At 47.3% G+C, this 14,685-nt stretch overlaps 1 protein-coding gene across 16 annotated transcripts in view; it reads right to left on the bottom strand.

Annotated features, from left to right (window-relative positions):
* Positions 1 to 14,685, bottom strand: part of DOCK10 (dedicator of cytokinesis 10) — a 258,333-nt gene that overhangs the window by 93,405 nt on the left and 150,243 nt on the right. For all 16 annotated transcript variants that reach the window (XM_075937572.2, XM_075937573.2, XM_075937576.2 and 13 more), the window contains exons 13-14: positions 14,484 to 14,606; positions 11,679 to 11,761 (exon numbers count right to left, since the gene is read on the bottom strand). In XM_075937572.2, the coding sequence (XP_075793687.2) occupies positions 11,679 to 11,761; positions 14,484 to 14,606 (206 nt within the window). The remainder of the gene's footprint in view (positions 1 to 11,678; positions 11,762 to 14,483; positions 14,607 to 14,685) is intronic.

Genomic DNA, 14,685 nt, shown 5'->3' with positions numbered 1-14,685 from the left:
ATTTCTTCCCTAAATTACCTCTCTATTCTGCTGTCACTGAAAACAGAATTGATGTCAGCATGAAATACTGCCAGATACCAAATAACCAAGTAAATCTTGGGCTGATTCTACTGATAAGGACAAATGTACAATATCCTAACTCATTCAACTGAGATGGAAGGACCAACATTAAAAGGGAAGCAACCCACATTTCAGCCGTAGATCTCCAGTTGAGATGAACAAAATATCCAATAAATAGCTATCATTACGCTACTGGAATTTGTGGTGTGACAGCAGAGTCACTGTAGAATGGGGAAGATTCCTTTCTCTCTGTTCCCCATATATTCAGTTATGCTAGCAAGTTGGACTCTGGATTTGGGCCTAAAAACATACCATGCAAGCTAGAATAGTGAGGTAGGGAGATGTCACAGCAAACATACTGCTGGACTTTGGTGTAGATTTTTAAAAAAGGTATGTAAGTAATGCACACAAAATATAATTATATCAATGCAAATAGATAACTGATGTAGAATTAGATGCTGCGCCTTTAAGAATTGAGCTTCCTAAAAAAGTCTCAGGGCATTAAGAAGGTCTTGTTATGAACAGGCAGTTGTAACCAACCACAGAATAAACCAAATTACTTGCAAGCCCTATGTGATCACTGAACACTGCAGCTGCATGAAAACTATGAACATGAGTGAAAAAACCAGGCAATTATGTATGCTGATAGCTTTTATGTAAGTAATCACCTGGTTGCAATAAACTATCTTTACATTCATTAGTCAGTTTCGCTACTACAGGCAGTCCCGGGTTACGTACAAGATAGGGACTGTAGGTTTGTTCTTAAGTTGAATCTGTATGTAAGTCGGAACTGGCGTCCAGATTCAGCCACTGAATCGGGACGCCAGTTCCGACTTACATACAGATTCAACTTAAGAACCCCAGGCATCCCCAAGTCAGCTGCTGCTGAAACTGATCAGCGGCTGATTCCAGGAAGCCCGGGGCAGGAGCTTCCTGTAGTCAGCCGCTGGTCAGTTTCAGCAGCGGCTGACTTGGGGATGCCTGGGGCAGAGCAGCTGGGGTGCTGCTGGGTTGGTCCAGTAGCACCGAGGAGCGGTGCTGAGGGAACAACCGGCAGCGCCCCACCTGCTCTACCACAGGCCCGGGGCTTTGCTCCACATCTCCCTGGTCTGCTGGGGGGGGGGGCACACTAGCTGCATCCCCCCCCCAGCAGACCAGGGAGACGCTGAGCAAAGCGGTGGAGGATGCGGGCGGGACCACGGCACTGATCTGGAAGCGCCGTGGTCCCGCCCGGGTCCTCCGCGGCTTTGTTCAGCGTCTCCCTGGTCTCCAGACCAGGGAGACGCTGAGCAAAGCGGTGGAGGACCCGGGTGGGACCACGGCGCTGATCTGGCTCCTCTCCCCCTCCCCCCCCCAGCAGACCAGGGAGACGCAGAGCAGCTTTTCTCGCCCCGGAGGACGCGGGCGGCGGGACCGGGCGTCCCGCCGCTCCCGTCGTCCGGGGCGAGAAAATCCCCGTTCATAACTGCGGATCCGACTTAAGTCGGATCCGCGTAACTCAGGGACTGCCTGTACACATATTTTTAGTGTGCAGTTAGAAAATGTGGTCTCCCTTATGCACATGTATGTTAACATGGGGCTTATGTATATATATCAAGAAGAGAATTATGTATCTTTTTGCTTGCAGATCATATTGGTAAAGGTCGGACCTGAGTGGTCCTGAAGAAAGGCTTTGCTGGACCAGGGAAGGTCAAGCCTTGGGATCTCCCGGGACTCCATTCCTGGCCACCAGCCCGGCCAGTGTGCTGCCCCAGCCGCTAGCAGGGCTCCACTCCTGGCTGCTTTCCTGTTCTGATTTGTGGGACTCCCTTCCCCCAGCTGCTGGTTTCACTGCCCACAGCTGGCAGTGGCTCCCTTACTCCAGCCACAGGGTCTCCTTGCCCCAGGACAGCAGCGGCTCTGAGCTCCAAGCCGGCATGGGCTCCATGTACCCAGCTGTAGGGGCTTTCCTACTCCTAGCTGGTGGTGTCCCTGTGCCCCGGTTCTGGCCAGCAGCAGATCCACACCCCCAACTATCAAGGGCTTTGTGTCCCTGGCCAGCAGCAGCTCCACACTTCTGGCCGCCAGGGGCTCTGCTCTCAGTTGGCAGAGATCCCCATCCAGTCCTGCTTTGGCTGCCGGCCGCTGGTTGGGTTTCCTGCCCCCAGTACACTGGCCCTCCAGGCTGCCTACTTGGGTGAGCTCCCAACCTCTGTGGTTGGGGCTCTCTGGACCACAAATGTTGCTGGAACAGAGAGTTCTGGACCACAGAGGTTCAACCTGTATCTCAGTTGTTAGATAAAAGCTGAAGAATTGTGTTTGGAGCAAGCATTATGTGTACTGCAACTGCAGTAACTAAGTAACTTCGGTCTTAATTTTTGCTGATGGATTTATTTGATAAAGCACACTTGCGTGTGAGCGAGTCCCTGACCACAGAAAGTAATCTAAAAGTATTTCAGAATGACAGCTGTCATTCAACAAAACTTGAGTTAATTCAATGCAAGGAATGGATCACAAAATTCTCATATCTGTAAAAGAGTCAGCATAGTTTCATTAGCTTCAGAGGCACTATGCTAGTTTACACCAGCTAAAATCTTGCAAGCTCTGAAGAGATTTACACTTTTAGGATCTCATTTAAGAATTCTGTGAAGACTGAAGGGCTGTGTCTAGACTGGCAAGTTTTTCCGCAAAATCATCTGCTTTTGTGGAAAAACTTGCCAGCTGTCTACACTGGCCACTTGAATTTCCGCAAAAGCACTGACGATCTCATGTAAGATCATCAGTGCTTTTGCGGAAATACTATGCTGCTCCCATTCGGGCAAAAGTATTTTTCCGAAAAACTTTTGTGCAAAAGGGCCAGTGTAGACAGCACAGTACTGTTTTCCGCATAAAAGCCCCGATCGCGAAAATGGCGATCGGGGCTTTTTTGTGGAAAACCGCGTCTAGATTGGCCACGGACGCTTTTCCGCAAAAAGTGCTTTTGTGGAAAAGCATCCTGCCAATCTAGACGTGCTTTTCCGAAAATGCTTTTAACAGAAAACTTTTCTGTTAAAAGCATTTTCGGAAAATCAAGCCAGTGTAGACGTAGCCAAGGGGTTGAAGGTATGAAGGGGTTGTAAAAATTAATATGGGTGAGTGAGCAAAGTTTCCCCACATCTACTAAATGGAGACCAGACATGCATCTGCAAATTTTGGCAGCTTTGGTATTAATATGAGAATGAACGGTTGACGTGTCACATTGTAATTCTAAAGTAAAGTACAACTACAGTCACCTGCAAGAATCTACAGTGCACCAAATGACACCAACTCTGGAAAGAAATTATGGTGCAAGTCTGAGTCAGCAACCTGAAGGGCGCATAGCATTCTATTATTACATAAAGTAATCAGAATTCCAACGGCATGAATGACACATATGCCATTGTCGTATGGCTGAGTGAATGAATATGTAAAACTCACACTGTGGCCATCTGTAACTGTTTTAAATTATAGTAACTCAAAAGGGAAAATTTCCATGATAAAATGGGAACACAGTTAATACCAGAAAATAAATAAGCGGAAAATATATTTTCAACCCAAGATTTTTGCAATTTATCATAGTCAACAGTTTTAGTTTAGTGTGATGTATCTTTTAGAAATATCTATTTTCAAGCTACAAAATTAGAAATAGATTTTGCAAGATCAAATTCTTTGTTATATCAGTGTTTGTTAGAGCTCTTTGCTCTTATATCACTGTGAGGTGAGAGTATGGCAATAGATTTACACTGGCATAAATAAGAACAGACTTTGACCTACTGATCCAAATTCATCCTTGGCATAACATCAGTGCTGTCAATGTGTTTATGAACGGAATGAATGTAGGCTAATATGTTTCTGCTACATTGTGTCATCTGTCATGCTCTCATTAATGATGGAAAAGTTTAAGAAGAACCAATAATTGGACCACAGAACATTTCACAGTGGAAAAGAAGTCTGTAGTATCAAGATTACCCAGTGAGATGGCCAAAGAATGGTCATTCCTAGAGCAGACCAAGAGTTGAAACAGTATTGTGATTCTTCATTGATAAAAACACTCAGTGAGGACAGGCTGAAGATGACTCGGGTCCAGATCCTTAAAGGTACTTTGGTGCCCAGCTGCCTCTTTAAACACCTCACTCCAACATGTAGACACCACTGGTATTTTGAAAGCAACTTTCAGATGCTATCAAAGCCCCATATGCACCTATATTTCCTCTCCTTCGCCACCTCAATCCCCCAGGTCAGCATTTGGAAAACCACTTAAGTGCTGATGTGGCCAACAGCTAATGAGCAGCTTGGTACCCTAATACCAGTCAAAATAGGATTTTCAAACGAAACTGGGAAACACCTATCTCATTTGTGGAGTCTGTCCCTTTGGGTGTGCTCTGAGCATGTCTAACACCAGGGAGCTGCCAGCCCTCAACTCCCATCAGGAGGGCCAGAGGCAGCCAATGGGGAGGCAGCAGACTGCCTGATCAAAAGACATATGGGGAGCACAAGGAAACACAGAGTGAGCACAAGAGAGACAGTGAGCATTAGCAGCACATTGCTAGGGCATAGGCTACCTAAGGGTACGTCTAAACTACATGCCTCCGTCGACGGAGGCATGTAGATTTGTGTATTCGAAAAAGGGAAATAAAGCCGTGATTAAAATAATCGCCGCTTCATTTAAATTTACATGGCTGCCGCGCTGAGCCGACAAACAGCTGATCAGCTGTTTGTCGGCTCAGCGCGCTAGTCTGGACGCTCCCCTGCCGACATCAAAGCCCTTTGTCGGCAGCCCCGGTAAACCTCATCCCACGAGGAATAACAGGGCTGCCGACAAAGGGCTTTGATGTCGGCAGAGGAGTGTCCAGACTAGCGCGCTGAGCCGACAAACAGCTGATCAGCGCGGCAGCCATGTGAATTTAAATGAAGCGGCGATTATTTAAATCGTCGCTTCATTTCCCTTTGCCTATCTGTCTAATCTACATGCCTCCGTCAACGGAGGTATGTAGTCTAGACACAGCCTAAGTGACTGGCCTGGATTAGATGCCTAATTCCAGGGAAGAGTTTGTGTCAGAGGATCCTGGGGCACTAAAGCCCCTCTCCTCAGCATTTCTCCCCTTGCTAGTTTAGGAGTCTCTCCTCTCAGCTGATCGGCTTCTGAAAATCCCTTCTCAAAGCACTTAGCCCAGCACCCAGACTGGAGCTGGACTTGCTAACTAGCAACCTGATCCAGAAAAGGATCAAGAGACGTCACACCCCACTTGGCTGGATGGGAGTGAGGGATTAGGGATGCTAATGAAGGGCTGACGAAGGGCTTCACATGTCTGTTAGGCTCCGGCCCACAACGGGGTTACTGCAGAGTAGTGCTGCTCTGGTGGGAGTTCTTGACCAAGGCACCAGGCAACCCAAACTACCCAATGCACTGGAGCAATGCAGCCAGTGCCCATGTTCCCCTCTGTGACCAGGCAGCTCAGTCTCTCCCTCTCCCTGTGCCTTCAATGAGTAGTCCCCTTGCAAAGGAGTCCTGGGGGGAAAGGGATGAAAGACTTCCTTATACTGGTAAATACGTGAGACACTGTTGAGAAGGGATGGCTGAGCTGATGGATGGATACAGAGAAAAGAAGGCTTCTTGCATCTGCCCCCACCTTGTGCATTAGGGACCAACCACAAACTAAAATGGTTAACCAACATGCAATCAAACTCTTTACAGCTGTGCAATAGTTGCAGGGCATACCACAAAGTGGCACAGCAGCAGGAATGAGGTAGGCAGGAGAGAGTTAATAAAAAACCAACTAGGTTTGGCTTATAGGCTGCATTCAACTCCATTGTGCCTTTCCTTCTATGCCAAAACTGTTCTGCCAAACCATACGACAAATAGTCATGTAATTTTGATGAATGGTCCTTTAGCAGCTGTATGAAGCTGATAAATATTGATGAGCATCCTTGAACTGGGTACAGTCCAGCAGAACAAATCATCTTCATTTTCTTGACCAAGTAAACCCCTCTCCTTACTTTATTAGGGTATGTCTACACTACAGCACTAATTCGAACTAACTTAATTCGAATTACTTAATTCGAACTAAGCTAATTCGAACTAACGCATCTAGAACTAAAAACTAGTTCGAATTAGCGTTTTGCTAATTCGAACTAGTATGTCCACATTGAGTGGTCCCTGAACCGAGGTTAAGGATGGCCGGAAGCAGTGCCGGCAGGGCATCAGATTAGGACTTAGAGCGTGGCACTGCTGTCTCAGGCTAGCCGAGGGCTGTGCTTAAAGGGACCCGACCCCCACCCCAGACAGACAGTTCTCAGGGGTTCCCCGCTTGCAAACCAGTCCTGGCTTGGAGTGCCCTGAATGCCCACACTTGGAACATCACAGCACTCGGCCATCAGCCCAGCTGCACTTACTGCAGGCTGCCATCCGGGGAGGGGGTCAAAAATAGAAACTCTCTTTATTGAACAAAACTCGGGGAGACTGGGAAAAGGAGGTGGGAGAGGGGAAGACAGAGGGTGGGAGAGGGGAGGGCAACTAAAATGATCAGGGGTTTGGAAATAGGTCCAATATGAAGAGAGGCTAAAGAGACTGGGACTTTTCAGTTTAGAAAAGAGGAGACCGAGGGGGGATATGATAGAGGTCTATAAAAGCATGAGTGGGGTGGAGAGGGTGCATAAAGAAAAGTTCTTCATTAGTTCCCATAATAGAAGGACTAGAGGACGCCAAATGAAATGAACGGGTAGCAGGCTTCAAACTAATAACAGAAAGTTCTTCTTCACAAAGCAAATAGTAAACCCGTGGAACTCCTTGCTGCAGGAGGCTGTGAAGGCTAGAACTAGAACAGAGTTTAAAGAGAAATTAGATAAATTCATGGAGGCTGGGTCCATGGAGTGGTATTAGCCAGGGGATAGAAATGGTGTCCCTGGCCTCTGTTTTGGAAGGCTGAAGATGGATGGCACGAGACAAATGGCTTGGTCATTGTCTTCGGTCCATCCCCTCCGGAGTAGCTGGTGTTGGCCGCTGTCGGCAGACAGGCTACTGGGCTAGATGGACCTTTGGTCTGACCCAGTACGGCCATTCTAAGCTCAGGGCTCAGGGTTGGGGGGTCTCACTGGACCACCTTGATTTTCATGCAAACCTACTCCTGGGTGGCCAGGCTGGCAGCTATCCTACCCTAGACGGCCACTTTCCTGTGCCTAGTGCGGAGGTCGTGGATGAGGTCCACAATGTCCGCACTAGACCAGGCGGACGCCTGCCTCTTGCGGCCCTGGGCAGGCTCCTGGGAGCCACCAGCCTGGTCCCGGGAAGAGGCGGAGGGCTGGGTGGCAGCGGGTGGCTGGCTCATGCCGTGCCAGATGCAGGGTCTGCTGGCTGGGTTCTGACAGGCTTGCACCTGGCACAAGCACCGTAGCCAGACCGTGCCCCTTTAAGGGCTCTGGGGCCGGGAGGGGGGCAGAAGAGTTTCCCTGGTGCTGCCCAGAGTGGCCACCAGGGAAAGCTGGGGAGGGCTAGCCTCCCACTAGTTCGAATTAAGTGGCTACACAGCCCTTAATTCGAACTAGTTAATTCGAACTAGGCGTTAGTCTTCGTAGAATGAGGTTTACCTAGTTCGAATTAAGTTCGAACTAGTGGTTTGTATGTGTAGCGCCTATGAAAGTTAATTCGAACTAATGTCTGTTAGTTCGAATTAACTTTGTAGTGTAGACATACCCTTAGATATCAACCAAACTATCTGCCAACAAAATATAAACAAGTGCTTCTAAAAGCTCTGCTTTTACGCATAGTCAACCTCTGGAACTCCTTGCCAGAGAATGTGGTAAAGGCTAGGACTTTAACAAGGTTCAAAAAAGAGCTAGATAGAATCATGGAGGTTAGGTCCATCCATGGCTATTAGCCAGGATGGGTAGGAATGGAGTGCCGCCAGGTTGGTCCCGTAGCGCTGCCCCTCGGGTCTGCGGGACCAACCTGGCAGCACCCCAGCTGTCCCCGATTCAGCCGCTGCTGAAACTGACCAGCGGCTGACTCCAGGAAGCCCAAGGCAGAGCTGCTCTGCCTCGCTTCCTGGAATCAGCCCCTGATCAGTTTCAGCAGCAGCTGACTTGGGGACACCTGGGACAGAGTAGCTGGGGTGCTGCCGGGTTGGTCTCACAGCACCAAGGGTCAGCGCTACCGGACCAACCCGGCAGCACTCCAAATGCTCTGCTGCAGGCGTCCCCAATTCAGCAGCTGCTGAAACTGACCAGCAGCGGCTGAATCAGGGACGCCTGGGGAAGAGCCAGACTATTGGAAGGGGGGCTATGAGGAATCTGGGGTGGCATCCTCCCCACCCCACCACAGACCCCTCATAGCCCCCCCTTCCGATAGTCCGGCATATCTGATAATCCGGCACCCCCTGGGTCCTAAAGGTGCCAGATTATCAGAAGTTTACTGTATATTTAAAAGGCTGAAGTGCAGCAGGAGGGACCCAGCGCAAGCTGGGTATCAGGTGTCCCAACTTGCACTGAGTCCCTCCTCCTGCACATTAGACTTTTTAAGTGTATTAAGGGCTGACAGGTTCTTAATACATTTAAAAGGAAGAGCTGCAGCAGGGTTAGCTCCTGGATCAGGAGCTAACCGTGTTGCAGCTCCCCTGCTTATCGATTAATCGACTAGTCCAGGGGTGGGCAAGAATTTTTGGAGAAGGGGCCACACCTTGACTTTGGAAAGTGGTCAAGGGCCACACTTTTCTTTGGAGGGAGTGCGGGATCTAGGATGGAGGTTGGGTGAAGCAGAGTGCACGGGGTAAGGGACTGGCATGCAGGAGACAGTGTGGGGTCTGAGAGGCAGTTTGGGTGAAGAAGGGTGTTGTGACATGGGTCAGGGGATTGGAGTGTAGGGTCAGGGAATATGGGTGCAAGAGAGGATTCTGGCCTGCGGGAGGGGTTCTGGGATGGGGTGCAAAGTCTGAGAGGGAATTGTGACGAGGGAGACAGGAGAAAGGGGGTGAAGACTGCAGAGGGTTTGGATGGTGACTTGGGGGAGGGAGAGGCAGGGATGCCAGAGGCAGGCTTTGGCTGGAAGGTGCTTACCTAAGAATCTCCCAGCCAGCAGCCCTGCAGCACTCCCAAGGTAGGCTGTGTGTTGCAGCACTCCTGCCTGCTGCAGCCCCAGACTGCTTAAAACTACAGGCTGTTCCTTCCACGTGGCTCTCAGCTCCAGGAGGGGGAAGAAGTTTGTTGTGCTCCCATTGCCCAGGCTAATCTCTCAGCTCCTATTGGCTGGTTGTTTCCATCCAATAGGAACCGAGAGATTGGCTGGAATCAGTTCCTATTGGCTGGTTGTTTCCAGCCAATAGGAGCTGAGGATTGGGCTGGGGGCGGGGAGATCACACAAAGCCTACAACTCTCTGCAGAGCAGAGAGCCACATGGACCATGCTTTAAACTGCAGCAGCTGAGGGTCCTGGCAGGGTGGTTCGCGGGCTAGATCCGGTGGCTAGGCAGACCAGATCTGGCCCCCAAGCCGTATTTTGCCCAGTCCTAGTCTAATCGATAAAAAATCCATTGACTGGTCGATTAGCTAGTTAAACTAAATTTAACATCCCTAATCTGTAGAACTGTGTGTATGAATAGGTGTATATATGTGTGGTGGAGAATTTTAGTAGCTAGGGACAGAAAATGCATTCTGCATGCACAATAAGCACAGCATATTGCCTTATCCTCCTAACAAGATTCTGCTAATTCTATTTCTCTAAGTGTAACACTGAAACACAACAGCAGGAGGGGAACAACAGAAGACAAGTGCTTCTACCTCTAGCAGATCTTATTCTTTTGACCAGAAGTCCACTTAGTACAAACACAGTGGGGAGTACTGGTTGAGATGCTACTGGATCCCACTGAGCAATAAATTGAGAAGTAGGACAAAATTGAGGAAGAAAGAGCAAAATAGAAAAGAAGGGGAAAAGGAATCAAAGGGAAATAGAGACAGATGGGAGGAAAACAATACAAGAAGGGAGAAAACGAAGGCAGAATTAAGGGATCCAGGTATCATAAGGTGACTGGCCCCTTTTAGGAGAGATATGGCCCCAGTGCATGGCAAGGCCTAGAAAGAGACTGAGAATGGTACCCCCAGGAAGTTGGCATAAGGGCTGAGAGCTGTAACCCAGAGACAGAAAGACTCTCAAAGCTCCAAAAGCATCTGGAAACAGAGCCATGAGGATGGGCTGAAAAGAAGGCTTTGAAGGACAAAAGAACATTTCAGCTAGACTTTTACTACTCCAGCAGGGGTTAAGTTTGGTTTGTGACTTGGCTGAAGGCTAAGTGATATCTCTAGCACAGTGACGTCTCACGCATATTGGAGAAGAAAATAGGTAGGGAACATCTGCCACGCAACATCTGCCAGCAAAAGGTGTCACACGATAAGCACCCTCCTATGACTTTTGGGAAAAGGAGAAGCCACTACAGAAAACAGGGGAAAGTCCCAAAGGAATGATAGGGGAGTGAGAGAGTGTAGAATGAGCTGGTATACTATGGAAAAAAATGGACTGGAAACAACCAGGAGAAGAGGTTGACGTCAGAGGGGCAGGGTTACAAGAGAGGGGACACAAGAATAAATACGAATAAATAAGATATAAGAATAAATAAGAATAATAACTGCAAACATAAAATAAATAAACCTCCATCTTTCTAATGTCTACTGAGAATGCTAATGATACAAAGACTTCCGGGGCATTCTCCCCTTCCACCACTACCAAGAAGAGTTATTGACTCGAGTCCCATGACTTGAACTTGAGTCCGACTTAAGTCGCCTAGGTGACTCGACTTGAGACTCGACTCAGATTCATTATTTGTGACTTGAGACTTGACTTGAGACTTGCTAATTTTGTTAAATCGACTTAATGAAAAAATTGTCCAAAAACGCCGATATTGATGGCTTGTACAAAAGTGACTTGACATTTTTTAAATTAAGACTTGAGATTAGACTTGGGACTTGACTCGAAAGTGACTTTAGGGACTCGAGAGTCAACTTGAGACTTGAACTGTAGTGACTTGAGACTTGACTTGGACTTGACAATGACGACTTGAAGACAACACTGCTACCAAGACATAGGCACTGGTGCCACAGGAAGCTTGTCCAACCCCAAGATCTTCGGCTAAGGTTTCTCAAAACTTGACAGATGTAATATAGGGTCAGAGTTCCAATATTAGATACCTAGTCCATATATAAGCTCTGTATTTAGGCTCTGGTAGCAGATATTCAGTTCCCATTTCAGAGAAGACTAAGCTTTGAAAAGTCTCCTAAAAGAATTTTAGCTTTCAAACCTCTCTAAGAAATGTAGTGCAAAATTTCTTAGACGGGGTATGTTCCTGCATTATTGTCAGATATTGACATTGTTCTTGATGCTTTCTAACACATGCATGAATTAAAGATGCCACCACACTAATCTTTAATGGAAAGGTAACTGTAATTCATTTATGTTAAGAAAGAGAAATGGAACAAAACGGAACTGATTAAAGCCACCAAGATCTGCCAGGGTCACTGATAAAGTAGAAATTAGTTTGAAGCTGCAAATGTGGCTCATAATAAAAATACATGAATCCAAGAGCAGGATGAGCTGTAAGATGTTGTTAAAAACTGTTATATGCAAATAATCAATATACATACCTCACTGACCAAGCAAATGGCATACGGTATTTCCCCAGCTTGCTGCAGAACTGTTTGGTGGATTTTAACACTTTTTGTGCACACTAGGTAAAAAGAAATAAATACCATTGGTACCATCAATATTGTCATTATGGTTTTTGTTCTTTGAAAAAAGGCTTATTTCAAGCTGAAACAAAGAAGCACTCTGTGTACCAGAAATACACTTTAGGTGGCGTTTATATGAAGGGTTCACAAAATCAGAGCGGTGGAACACAGGTTCACTAGGAAACAATTGCACTGTGCTGGAGGTTTGCAAGGGATTGTGCTGACCATTGGAGAGGTGAGAACAGAGTAACTAGGGGTGCCCTACTTGAGTACATCCTCTCATCAACCTCTGTTGGGGGATAACTATGGAGCTCCAGAAGAAATGCAGCCTTTCCTTCCCTCACAGGAGAACAGCAGCAATGGAAATACCATATATTCTTCGTGCAAATTATTCCCTTTCATGCTACCACGGCTCTCGTTTAAATTAACTAAATGGAGGGACTGATATTCTGGTGTCAAGGCTGGGATATCATAGTATATCCAGCAGATGTTAAACTTGGATTCTGACTTTCCTTACAATTTACGCAACCCTATTAAAATCAATGGGGTTTCATGGGGCCTAAGTCAAGGCAGAATTTGACCTTTAGTGTACTGCCTATTAAGTATTTTGAATGGTGCATGCAAATCCAAATAGCAGATCAACAATAGAGTTTGAAATGGTACAGGCAGGCCAATAGAGGAAACATTTTTTGCTGAAATAGTTAAAAGAATAGGTATGTGTCAGGGAAATGTGTATAATAGTGGGTGCCTCTAGGTGTTTTCAATTTCAATATCGCTCTCCCAGTTGACTGAAATTAAATTTTTGGAAGCCTCTGATGAGGGGAGCTCAAAACTGCCGAGGCACTCTGCTGGATATACTATGTTCTAATCAGTATGGAGAGACTTGGTATCAGAATGGGTAAATATCTCTTTGGAACACAGAGAGCCCTTCTGTTTAGAAGATTGGTGACTGCAGAGCTGGTGTGAATTTGTGTACCCCTGCTAAATATCACACCTCTCAAATACAGTGCAGACGTACTTATAAAGAAGCCTCTCCACTCGTGCACTGTGGAAGTAGATTGTATGCCTGCAGGACTGGACCGAGCCCTTTTGGCGCCCTGGGCCCGGGCGTGAGGCGCCACCCCCGGGTGCAGGGTGCATGTGCAGGCCTGCCTATGGGGTGCGGGCCCGCCCCCCCCCCCAGGGTGCGCGGGCCCTCCGCCAGGGTGCACGGCGCATGTACGTGCCGGCCACGGTCTCTGGTGTGCAGCCCGTAGCCTGTCCCCGGGGCGCACAGCGCATGCACTGCCCAGCCCAGCCAGCGCTGCTAGCGCACACGCCGGGCCGTGCATGGTCCCGCAGCCGTAAGGGCAAAGGAGCTGCTGTCCGGCGCCGCAGGGCCAGTGCTGCGGGAGCCGGGCGTGCGGCTCCTGATGGCAGCTGTAAGGGACGCCATGCGCCCCTTACAGCTGCCATCAGGCGTCCCCTGTGGGTTGGCGCCCTGGGCAGCTGCCCGCCTCGCCCATGCCTCCATCCAGCCCTGTATGCCTGTCTACTTGAAAAAAACAAGGAGTTTATGGCACCTTAGAGGCTTACAGATTTTTTAGGATATAAGCTTTCATGGGAAAAACCTACATCAGATGAGTTGAGTGGAAGTTACAGTCAGATTCTGATGAAGCGGGTTTTTCCCACGAAAGTTTGTGGTTACAGTCAGCTTCTGATAAAGTGGGTTTTTCCCATGAAAGCTTGTGCCCTAATAAATCTGTTAATCTATTTTGAAATAACAAGTGGAGCATCCACACTACCAAGCCTGTTATTTTGAAATAATAATGCGTACTTTCCATGAGAAACAACGCTTATTTCAAAATAGTTATTTCAAATAGCAGTAGTGTGGACGCTCCACTGCTGCTACTTCAAAATAATTACTCCCCAGAGTTATTCAGAGTAATTTCTCCTCAGTGCTTCCTGGGGCTCTAAGTTGAGGTGGCACGTCCACAGTAAGGGAGCCTGCCTCGGGCTAATTTCAAGGCTTCCCTGTAGTGTGGATATGCTATTTCAAAATAGTTATTTCAGGAGTAATTATTTTGAAATAAGTTATTTTGAAATAGGTTCCTTGTGTAGACATGCCCTAAGGTGCCACAGGACTCCTTGTTGTTTTTGCAGATACAGATTAATACTGCTGCCCTCTGAGATTATCTACTTGAGACTGCAGAGGGAGGTTAGCTAAGATCCAGCACCCCAAAATCACTTTATAATGGAAAGTCATTATTTTAGCCTATTGAAGCACTAGCAATGTAGTCATGCTGCCTGGGAGCATGTAAATGGCTGGACCTAAACACCTACCTAATTCTTCAAAGGGCAATTACTTATGCTTTGTATGGGGGTAGAGGTGGTGAATTTCACTGTGCTAGAATACCACCAGCACAAGCAGTGCACCACAAGTTCCAATCACACCGAATTTCATCTGGAACATGTTTATTAACCCTGTTCTATTGCCAAATGCCCTGATGCAAACTAGATCTACTATATAGTTTATTCCTGTGTTAAATGTTTAAGGGCTTCACCCCACTTCCACTGAAGTCAATAGGAATATTGCTACTGACTTCAACAGGAAAGGGCCCTAAGAGAGCTTATACAATCAAGCATCCACAAACTCACAAATAGAGCTTGCAGTGTTTGTCACCCACAGGAGGACATTTGTTCTAAGAATCAAAGAGGCAATTTATTTTTATATTGCATTACCTTATTAGAGTCTGGATTCTTAATGTAAGGTTCAGCACTGCTGGCAATATTTCCCATGAGCACCTTTTCTATTCTTGCCACCAAAACAATTTCAGAATGGGGGTTACTTATGGAGAAAAGAGCCTATAAATAAGAGAAAGAATAGTTAATAAGCAAAGAACAATTCTGTAACAAGTGGAAACATTGTCAACACTCCCCAGTT

The sequence above is a fragment of the Pelodiscus sinensis genome, chromosome 10, assembly GCF_052426305.1.
Source record: "Pelodiscus sinensis isolate ZL-2025 chromosome 10, ASM5242630v1, whole genome shotgun sequence".
Taxonomy (NCBI): Eukaryota; Metazoa; Chordata; order Testudines; family Trionychidae; genus Pelodiscus; species Pelodiscus sinensis.
Note: the sequence above shows the minus strand (reverse complement) of the source record. Positions and strands in the feature narration are given on the sequence as shown.